The 12,067-nt window shown below is 41.2% G+C and overlaps 1 protein-coding gene across 1 annotated transcript in view; it reads right to left on the bottom strand.

Annotated features, from left to right (window-relative positions):
- LOC311115367 (myomesin-3-like) overlaps positions 1-12,067 on the bottom strand; it is a gene marked incomplete at its 5' end in the record, with an annotated part of 63,940 nt that overhangs the window by 44,227 nt on the left and 7,646 nt on the right. Inside the window, one exon of the mRNA XM_084157299.1 lies at positions 4,797-4,901. Within this exon, the coding sequence (XP_084013425.1) occupies positions 4,797-4,901 (105 nt within the window). The remainder of the gene's footprint in view (positions 1-4,796; positions 4,902-12,067) is intronic.

Here is a 12,067-nt window from a genome sequence, read left to right as displayed (position 1 = left end):
AGTGCACAACAACAGAAAACGTATCACGGCAACTGGTATGATACATTCACCTGTGAAAGTAAATAATGTACTTACATTCAGTAATCTTGCTCTGATTTGTCATCCTAAGTGTCCCAGAGATAAAATGTAGCATAGTTTTGTATGATAAAATCAATTTTTATATTCAAATGTAGGAACTGGGTTCTACAGTTTGAATCCCTGCTGTCTCTGGCACCACACCCACCCCGCCCGGCCATCTAGATGTGTGAAAGTTAGTGTATTTGCTAATTATCCATCATGTATGACATTCCTGGTAGTGTGTAAACATACATTTTGTATTACCATATCATTGTATGTTCTCTATAGTTATGTACTTGAAAATGTATCAATTGACCAATTCGGCACACTTGGGCAGACTTGATACAAAATAGTCCAGTATTGCAATGCTTCACTGGATCAATCTGAAACTTCACACACACTGCTGCCATCTAGTGGCCAGGATCTAAATTGAGCCTAACCTGCAATATTATATTGTGGCCTTTCTCTTGCATTTCAAAGATGAAAAAAATAGAAAACGCATGTTTTTTTGTTTGTATTATCTTTTACCAGATCTAATGTGTTATATTATCCTACATTAATTTCAAAGTGTTTTCTTTCAAATGGTATCAAGAATAGGCATATCCTTGCTTCAAGTCCTGAGCTACAGGCAGTTAGATTTGGGTATGTCATTTTAGGAGAAAATTGAAAAAAAGGGTCCGATCCTTAACAGGTTTTAAGGACACCTTCCTAATATTGAGTTCCACAGGGATGCTGGCCCATGTTGACTCCAATGCTTCCCACAGTTGGCTGGATGTCCTTTGGGTTGTGGACCATTCTTGAGACACACAGGAAACTGTTCAGCGTGAAAAACCCAATGCTTCCCAAAGTTGGCTGGATATCCTTTGGGTGGTGGACCATTCTTGATACACACGGAAACTGTTGAGCGTGAAAAACCCAGCAGCGTTGCAGTTCTTGACACAAACTAGTGCGCCTGGCACCTACTACCATAACCCGTTCAAAGGCACTTTGATTTTGCTCATTCACCCCCTAAATGGCACACACACACAATCCATGTCTCAATTGTCTCAAGGCTTAACATTCCTTCTTTAAGCTGTCTCCTTCCCTTCATCTACATTGATTCAAGTGGATTTAAGTGACATCAATAAGGGATCATAGCTTTCACCTGGATTCACCTATGTCATGGAAAAAGCAGGTGTTCCTAATGTTTTGTACAGTCAGTGTATGTACTTGTGATCACACATTCTCACACAGATGCACACTCGCACTCATGTACCCACACACACAAGCACGCATGCATGTATTTCACACGCACACAGACACACTCACACACGTGCCACACAAACACTCAGTGCTGCAGGGCTGATTTAAACAGCCAGACCTTTTTTATCTCTGACTGTGTGGATGTCAGTCGAGGCTGGGCAATAAATACATCCATCTGAAACTGCAGTGTTATGGCTTAATCTGCTCCAAGTGCACATTTGAAGATCATTTCACGGTGTTGGAATTGTATTGACCTCCAGTCAAAAGAGCTAAGTCCTTTGAGTCATCCAGCGAATATACATACTGTATTGAATTTACACTCTCCTCTCAGACAGGAGGGTGGGAGTTGCAGGAAAGAGCAAGGGAGATAGGGAAATAGAGAGAAGTGAAACAAGAGTAAACATGTCAATCATCTTCTCACACCTCTAATTGGGGGTTAGAGAGAGAGAGAGAGAGAGCATCGTGTTCACATTGTTATCGAATAAAAACAAATGTCATGCCAATCTCGTATCCCGGGGTGTTCGTTCAGGTGTCCCAGAAATAGACTCAACAAATCCATGAAGGGGTTTAGAATCCATCCCCATATCCTTCCAAATTCACCCAAGGAGGATTTCATAATTCCTGGCTTTACTCTCTCCTCCCAAAAATATCCCCTTTCTATCCGTCACCTCTCCTGGGGGGAACGGCTTTAGGTTTCCATGCAGCAAATATACTTCGGAAGGGAGAAAGACCTTGTTAATGTCTGAGCAAAAGGGATTACTAGGCAGAGAAATAAAAAGGTGACCCCGGGCCTTTGAATTAGAGCTAAGCACGTTAGCAGGTTGAGGTCTGGATGGCAGGACGAGAGGGCATGAAAAAGTATGCCACTCAGATGCCAACGAGATGCGAACACGTCTGCACAGCTGAGGTTTAGTACTGCTGTCAGATGCATGGGCTTTCTCTCAAGTGATCCACAACTTTCCTTTCTTTTTTACACTTCCTCTCAGTCTGCATCTTTATCTTCCTGTTGTCAAACACGTCCTCTTTTCTAAAGGAGAAAAGGTCCTCTTCACTCGATCTCTCTATTCACCACTGCAAGTGACTGCCAGATAGCTTCTTTAAATTTCTTGGCTTTCTAGTTAGAGAGGAAGCAGAGTTCATAGCACTGTGTGAGAGTTCACTTCAGTGCGTTTACTTTTCGTGGTTCATACTGCTTTGACATACATTGAATAGATCAAACAAGCATATTTTTTGTTTATCAAAGATTAGTTAATTCATTTTTACTGGTCAACATACTTTCAATAATGTACGGTGATGGCATGGCCTGACCGGTTGTTAGAGTTGAGGTCCTCAAGGGCCTAAAAGGTCTTGATGTTTTGTTTCAACAATTTTTTACAGTTACATTATACTTGGAGATGCCAAATCTAACTCCTTTTAAATGGGCTTTGAAAACCCCAGCTTCAAGCTGAAGTAAAGTACACCCTCTGCTCCTGCAAAATGAACTGTTGCCTGAGTCTGATATTGAATCACATTGAATCACATTGATCACATTATCAGCCACTTGAAAAATAGGGACATGGCAAGGTGCCCCTGGATAAGGGTTTCTGCCAAGCAAATCGTATTATGAGACGCCATGTTCCCCCTTGACTTCCTGTTTACTGTGACCTAAACCTTCCAGTCTGGAGCCCTATTTACTTTGAGATGTATAACATCCTCTACCATGACAGCTGGTTATTAAATCCCCAAGCTTGTGATGTAATCTTTAAATGAAAGATGCACCCTACATCATCACATTCACCTCCTCCGCAGCTCCTTTCTCTTCCCTCCCTCCTCTATAATGTCTTTGTTCGTTAATAAGCCCTCAACTAAATTGTCATCCGGGATTATTGTTTAGTTTATTGGCATCACATATACAATTATTGAGCCAGTATATGAGGTCATAGAGCAGCTGGAGTTTTAAATGACAAAGAAGAAGAGTGAAGAGAAAAAAAGACATGAATGGAATCTTGGTTTATTGTCAATCTCTGATGCTTCAAAAGGACGGCCCTTGAACTCAAGGCCCAGCGCCAGTGGAACTTGATCCTATCTTTCTCATGGATGGTGGAGCGGGAGAATGCAGAGATTGCTTTGGCTTATACACTTTTCATGGCATCCTAACTTTTTGGTAAAAACTCAACTCGTCGTGTTTGGAGGACAAAGAATGCTGAGTTGCATCCAAAGAACACCATACCTACTGTGAAGCATGGGGGTGGAAACATCATGCTTTGGGGCTGTTTTTCTGCAAAGGGACCAGGACGACTGATCCGTGTAAAGGAAAGAATGAATGGGGCCATGTATCGTGAGATTTTGAGTGAAAACCTCCTTCCATCAGCAAGGGCATTGAAGATGAAACGTGGCTGGGTCTTTCAGCATGACAATTATCCCAAACACACCGCCCGGGCAACGAAGGAGTGGCTTCGTAAGAAGCATTTCAAGGTCCTGGAGTGGCCTAGCCAGTCTCCAGATCTCAACCCCATATAAAATCTTTGGAGGGAGTTGAAAGTCTGTGTTGCCCAGCAACAGCCCCAAAACATCACTGCTCTAGAGGAGATCTGCATGGAGGAATGGGCCAAAATACCAGCAACAGTGTGTGAAAACCTTGTGAAGACTTACAGAAAACGTTTGACCTGTGTCATTGCCAACAAAGGGTATATAACAAAGTATTGAGAAACTTTTGTTATTGACCAAATACTTATTTTCCACCATAATTTGCAAATAAATTCATAAAAAATCCTACAATGTGATTTTCTGGATTTTTTTTCTAATTTTGTCTGTCATAGTTGACGTGTACCTATGATGAAAATTACAGGCCTCTCTCATCTTTTTAAGTGGGAGAACTTGCACAATTGGTGGCTGACTAAATACTTTTTTCCCCCACTGTAGATAGAAGTGATTGCAACAGGAAAAGTAGAACAAGAGAGTGTGCAGTCGGTCAGATTCAAACCCAAGTGAGCACCGGTACATGTATTCTGGAGGCAGCGATCTAGACCGCTAGACCACCCCACACCTCACTCTGGGTCTGCTCTACAGAGGAGAGATAAGCCTGGAAACACTGCCAGGTAGGGATGAATTAGTCAGGAGAAGATGCAGCAGAGATGTCTTTGCTTTGTGCTCGTTGAAGTGTTGCAGGTTGAGACGGTTGAGTTTGAACTTTGCCTCAACTCTGACTTTGCCACCAATTTGACACATTGTTTCTTAATAACATTAATTGATCTTACCTCAGGATGCTCTTGTTTCAACAGGCAGTTGTTGGTGCATTAATGCATTTCAGAATCATAATTTAGTTGTCAGGAATTGTACCGATTGTATTGTATTGACTAGCGTCCTATACGAGGGGTGTGCTTGTACATCAAGCTGCCTCACGCTACAGAAACAGTAGATAGGATCCTGCCCTATGCGCTGTTCTGGTTCGGACAAGGCTTACTGTGTTACTGTATATACCTTACACCCTAAAACCTTTGTAACTCTTCTCAACATACCATGTCCTGTGGCGTGGGAATTTGCCGATGTTCAGGATCTCCTTGACCGACATCACATCACCGGGGATGATGGGATAGAACTCAGAGTAGGAAGCCTCCTCATCACTGGTGCATCACAGGGACATAGAACAAACAACAACAACATATTAGATTAATTGGGTATTTTAATTAAAGTAGAAATCTGATAATTAAATAAATGATCAAATTAATCATGAGAAGGTTCAAGTCAAGTGTAGTCACAACTGTCCTGCTATTCTGAATCTGACCGCCAGGGGAGGCCACACAACCAGAGGGAGTTCCGCTCAGAGGCTGCCTTTCAAGAACAAAACTAAATTCCAATCACATTGTGTTATTCAAAGATTTACGTACATTTCAAATGAAATGCGGAAACATTGCTTACATTTGTCTTTATTATTTCCTATTCCTGTGACACTCAGAAATTGTCAAAATAATTTGGAGTTAGATTACTTACCAACAGAACATGCTGTTGAGAATAACAGCTGAATAGAAACAAGGGCAATATTAACAGCTGAGATAGAGCTGAAGGTCAGCCTGACTATAGAGACTGAAAACCTCTGTGAATAACGATGTCAATGTTGCTGGCCAAACTACCTGACTAGCTCTACAGCCTAGATCGGACTACAGGCCTTTATTTGGAACAGCAACTGGCTACAGGATAAAGGGAGGGAGGGAACTAAGAGGCAGCATTGTATTCACTAGTCAGTGGTCACTATTGAATGGTTTCTCAAATGGTGCAATTTGTGAGATCACCTCCTGACACATTGTGTAAGTCTGTTCAATGTAAGATTTGAAGATGTTATCTTTTGCTTTTAAGTAACACATGTAAGGCCTTTCTCCATATACATTTTAAGGGAATATAGCAGTGCTAAACCTGTGAACCTCCATATCAATGTAAAAAAAGGGTAAGATAAGAACAACAAATCAAATGTGTGATTAATTATTACTATGATAACATTCTAACAAGATGATACTATATTAGTTTTTTGTAATTACCCCCCCATTTTTTTATGCTGCTGCTACTCTCTGTTTATTATCTATGCATAGTCACTTTACTCCTACCTACATTACATATTACCTCAATTACCTCGATTAACCTGTACCCCCGCACATTGACTCGGTATCGGTAGCCCCTGTATTTAGCCTCGTTATTGTTATTTTATTGTGTTACTCTCTTTTTTACTTTACTTTAGTTTATTTAGTAAATATTTGCTTAACTCTTACTTTTCTTAAAACTGCATTGTTGGTTAAGGGCTGGTAAGTAAGCATTTCACGGTAAGGTCTACACCTGTTGTATTCGGCGCATGTGTGAAATACAATTTGATTTGATTTGATTTAGTTAGCATCAGTATGGCAGCTGCAGCAATTGTGCATATATCATCTCTGTGGCCTTTTCAGTTATGACAAATGAGCATCATGTCTCAACTGAGAGTAATGTTATATTCACCTGCTGCCTTCTGTTCTGCTAGTTCTATTCTGCTTTGTTCCTCTTTTTCAGTGGTGCATAAAGCCAATGTTGTTTTGTTGTGGGGAGGTTGTAGAGCCAGGAGGAACGAACAGCCAATGTTATGACCCCAGGGTCGTATTCATTTGTCAACTAACGAAAGAATACAGAATGAAACTGGAAGGGACTACCATAATTTGTCCAATAAGAAACGCTTGTTTTTTTTTGTTTTCCGTTGCAAAACATTTTGATACGGTGTGGACTAATGAATACAACCCAGCTCTTAACAATTGCAACAGGGTCACTAATCATAAGGATTGTTTGTTGAACTCCGGCTTTGAATCCAGTGCATGTTGTGTAGACATGTGCTCAATTAAGATGAAGCAGCATTGCATTCAATAGCCGTTGCATGATCACATGTCATCATTTCCCACGTTACAATTGTTTCTTTAATAAACAAATGGTGTCATGGACCTTCAGGGGATGCACCAGTAGCCATGGCTCCTTTGTGACATAAACACACAGTAGTGGTTCTAATTCAAAAGTGTTGTTTGTGTCTCTTGTGCCTCTCAGCTATCTAGAGCTAAGGCAATGTCATTCACACACACACAAGCACACACACACACACACACACACACACAAAAGGACCCGTAAGTAAGCATTTCACTGTTAGTATTCACCTGTTGTCTACAAAGCATGTGACAAATACATTTTGATTTGATTTGACACCGCAGTGGCACAACAGTGGGCAGAGGAGTAACAGTTTCACATGAGCACACAAAGGCCCTTAATACCCAGCAGATGCCAATGAGGGTTTAGTAGCGATCACAGCCAGCTACCCTCATTGTCTTCATTCAAATCTGCCTTCATATTTAGCAGGGCCCGATGTCTGCTGTTTCTGTTTCATCTGGAGTTATTAAATTAGACTAACCTTTGGGTCTGCAATCTGGATGGATGAACAAAAGAAATTAGACCAAATTTGTCCTCGGGGTACTATTGGAAATGAGCTATTAATCCATAGACTTGCCTTAGGCTGGTTAGATAGCTCATTTTTACCCTGTTACATGGAGGTGTGAGACCAGGTGCAGAGGGCGTATTTGTCTCGGTACAGCCAAAAATATGTTGTTAAATGTCTCCGTGAAGAGAAAAACAGTGAATGCCATTGGGTAGATCTCTGATACAGGACTGCTAATGAATCCATACTGTAAGATCTTCATTTGATCACTCTTTTGTTGCTGGAAATTTTCCGGCAGGAAATGCAAACATGTAGTGTATTTGAGGTTTCAAAATGCTTCTAACGTTTATAATTTCCACCCAAAAAAAATCTGACTTGATTTCCCCTAATGAAAATATATCAACCCCTACAAAAAAATGTATATTAATTATAATCCAGATAATAATTCACATTTCCTGTTGCTGCAGGATTGTTTTCCTGCTGTAGCAACCTGGCTCAAATTAAGATATTTTGACTGGTATATTTTACATAATAGGATGTCCTTGTGGCTTGTTCTATGTTGGAAAGACTTACATGAATATAGCTTTTTACTTGTATTTTTTACATACACTATACTATATATACAAAAGTATGTGGACACCCCTTCAAATTAGTGGATTCGGCTATTTCAGCTACACCCGTTGCTGACAGGTGTATAAAATCGAGCACACAGCCATGCAATCTCCAGAGAAAAACATTGTCAGTAGAATGGCCTTACTGAAGAGCTCAGTGACTTTCAACGTGGCACCGTCATAGGATGCCACCTTTCCAACAAATCAGTTCGTCAACTTTTTCTGCCCTGCTAGAGTTGACCGGGTCAACTGTAAGTGCTGTTATTGTGAAGTGGAAACTTCTAAAAGCAACAATGGCTCAGCCGCGAAGTGGTAGGCCACACAAGCTCACAGAATGGGACCACCAAGTGCTGAAGCACGTAGCGCGTAAAATCGTCTGTCCTCGGTTGCAACACTTACTACCGAGTTCCAAACTGCCTCTGGAAGCAACGTCAGCACAAGAACTGTTCGTCTGGAGCTTCATGAAATGGGTTTCCATGGCCGAGCAGCTGCACACAAGCCTAAGATCACCATGCACAATGTCAAGAGTCGGCTGGAGTGGTGTAAAGCTCGCCGCCATTGGACTTTGGAGCAGTGGAAACGTGTTCTCTTGAGTGATGAATTACACTTCACCATCTGGCAGTCTGATGGACGAATCTGGGTTTGGCGGATGCCAGAAAAATGCTACCATAGTGCTAATTGTTAAGTTTGGTGGAGAAGGAATAATGTTTTTCATTTTTCGGTTTAGGCCCCTTAGTTCCAGTGAAGGGAAATCGTAACGCTACAGCATACAATGACATTCTAGATGATTCTGTGCTTCCAACTTTGTGGCAACAGTTTGGGGAAGGCCCTTTCCTGTTTCAGCATGACAATGTCCCCGTGCACAAAGCGAGGTCCATACAGAAATGGTTTGTCGAGGTTGGTGTGGAAGAACTTGACTGGTCTGCACAGAGCCCTGATCTCAACCCCATCCGAACACCTTTGGGATGAATTGGAACGCCGACTGCGAGCCTAAGCGCCCAACATCAGCGCCCGAACTCACTAATGCTCTTGTGGCTGAATGGAAGCAAGTCCCCGCAGCAATATTCCAACATCTAGTGGAATGTCTTCCCAGAAGAGCGGAGGCTGTTACAGTAGCAAAGGGGGGACCAACTCCATATTAAATGCTCATGATTTTGGAATGAGATTTTGGACGAGCAGGTGTCCACAAAATGTTGGTCATGTAGTGTATATCATAGGATGCCCATGTGTCTTGTTCTATATTGGAAAGATAGCATTAATATTGATCCCTTTGAAATACATATCATCTATGAATTTATACTATGACTCTGTAATGTTTTGCCAGTCTATTTTCTCCCGTTGTGTTGTTTTTCAACAACATTTTGAGGAGTAATGATATCAATATCGAAACCACACACTCCAACACACTTTCTTCTGATGCAGCAGGCCTCTATTTACTGTGTGTGCTGAGTGGACCGGAGCCAGAGTGATATTGTCCAGCCTTAGGCTCCATGCTACATTATTCAACGACACCATATCACTCTCTCTCTGCACGCTGCGGAACGGTCCAGGAACCAAACAAAGGAAAAAGCAGAAGTTGCTCTCTCTGAGCTCTGTGAAATGGGGAACTGTCCCAGCAAATAAACAAAATAAAATGGGAAGTTACAACAATTTGTATTGTCATCAGAAGTAGGCTGTCTTTCTGAAAGGAGTGCCTCAAGCAATATGGCAGTGCTACATATATTAGCTGGCTATTTTCACTTGGGGGGGAAATAAGTTCTGACTTTCAGAATTGTTTTGTGGAGTGGGAGAATTCAAAACCCCAAATATTGGCCAAGCAGCCCATACAAGACCTGATACAAGCATTTACTCTCAAAATATCTCCTGAATGCAGCTGTAATTGCTCTTGTTAAAGTGTAATGGACCCTTGTGGATAAAAGTGGAACAAAAGTTAGCACCTCTCCTATTACTTTAAGATGCCTTCCAACTTTATTGTCTCGACTTGCCAAGTGTTCTCCTTACTGTTTATAGGGGTATAAGAGGGCAGCTTAGTTTATTTCTAAGTGGACAGCTGATGCTTTAGTTAGGTTGTCTTAGTGAGTATGTGTAAGTGTGTTTTGTCTATGGGGTAAATTGATTTGAACTTAACATTCCACACATATTTGCCCATTGTAGAAGTGCTCAGAAAGTTACTTTTTGGAGATAAAAGTGCTCAAAGTCAACCTATTTTGCATACCCCACCATAGCATGAGCCATCCATGTCTTCATCACTGGTAAAGATAAACGGTTGAGATTGATATTATTTAAAGCTTACAAACAGTGTTGTCAAACTATTTTATAATTTCTTTAAAACATTTGTTGTAATTTTTTTACCTTAAACATCAATTATCAAAAACGTGTGAACTCGCATATGTTGTATCTTAGAACATATTTGACATAATCTGAGGTTTTTGTGTTGTGCCCGCCATCGGTTGAGACAACATGCTCTTGAATACAGGGTGGGTGTCATGTTTTGGCTGATAAATGCACTAAAACTTTCAAATGGTACCACAAAGATGGTTGGAGGTCCACACAACAGAGAATGTCGACTTGAATGGGAATGTCTGTTGTTTTAAATTATAGTGTCAATCCTTCATAGGACACCTATTGAAATCATAGAAATACAGATAATAGAATAGAAATGACCATTTTAGTTTATATTTAATGGTGGGTGGACTGGCGGCCATCTTTGTGGTAGTAATTAGAAGTTAAATGTTCAATTCAATGGTGTACCAGCTAAACTGCAGTGGTCTGAAGGGATAGGTCCATTATATGAATTCTATTTCTATGATTGAAATGACCCACCCTATATTCAAGTTGTGTCTGTTGTTGGTCTTACAGGGCCTTGCAAAAGTATTCATCCCCCTTGGCGTTTTTCCTATTTTGTTGCATTACAACCTGTAATTTAAATGGATTTTATTTGGATTTCATGTAATGGACATACACAAAATAGTCCAAATTGGTGAAGTGAAATTAAACAAATAACTGAAAAGTGTATGTATTCACCCCCTTTGCTATGAAGCCCCTAAATAAGATCTGGTGCAACCAATTACCTTCAGAAGTCACATAATTAGTTAAATAAAGTCCACCTGTGTGCAATCTAAGTGTCACATGATCTGTCACATGATCTCAGTATATATATACACCTGTTCTGAAAGGCCCCAGAGTCTGCAACACCACTAAGCAAGGAGCACCACCAAGCAAGCGGCACCATGAAGACCAATGAGCTCTCCAAACAAGTCAGGGACAAAGTTGTGGAGAAGTACAGATCAGGGTTGGGTTATAAAAAAATATCAGAAACTTTGAACATCCCACTGAGCACCATTAAATCCATTATTAAAAATTGAAAGAATATGGCACCACAACAAACCTGCCAAGAGAGGGTCACCCACCAAAACTCACGGACCAGGCAAGGAGGGCATTAATCAGAGAGGCAGCAAAGAGACCAAAGATAACCCTGAAAGAGATGCAAAGCTCCACATTGGAGTATCTGTCCATAGGACCACTTTAAGCCGTACACTCCACAGAGCTGGGCTTTACGGAAAAGTGGCCAGAAAAAAGCCATTGCTTAAAGAAAAAAATAAGCAAACATGTTTGGTGTTCGCCAAAAGCCATGTGGGAGACTCCCCAAACATATGGAAGAAGGTACTCTGGTCAGATGAGACTAAAATTGAGCTTTTTGACCATCAATGAAAATGCTATGTCTGGCGCAAACCCAACACCTCTCATCACCCCGAGAACACCATCCCCACAGTGAAGCGTAGTGGCAGCATCATGCTGTGGGGATGTTTTTCATCGGCAGGGACTGGGAAAGTGGTCAGAATTGAAGGAATGATGGATGGCGCTAAATACAGGGAAATTCTTGAGGGAAACCTGTTTCAGTCTTCCAGAGATTTGAGACTGGGATGGAGGTTCACCTTCCAGCAAGACAATGACCCTAAGCATACTGCTAAAGCAACACTTGAGTGGTTTAAGGGGAAACATTTAAATGTCTTGGAATGGCCTAGTCAAAGCCCAGACCTCAATCCAATTGAGAATCTGTGGTTTGACTTAAAGATTGCTGTACACCAGCGGAACCCATCCAACTTGAAGGAGCTGGAGCAGTTTTGCCTTGACGAATGGGCAAAAATCCCAGTGGTGATCCCAAGCTTATAGAGACATACCCCAATATACTTTCTTCTGTAATTGCTGCAAAAGGTGGCTCTACAAAATATTTTGCATCTTC

The sequence above is a fragment of the Coregonus lavaretus genome (genome assembly GCF_964263955.1).
Source record: "Coregonus lavaretus genome assembly, chromosome: 3".
Classification (NCBI taxonomy): domain Eukaryota; kingdom Metazoa; phylum Chordata; class Actinopteri; order Salmoniformes; family Salmonidae; genus Coregonus; species Coregonus lavaretus.
This window is presented reverse-complemented; position numbering and strand designations above follow the sequence as displayed.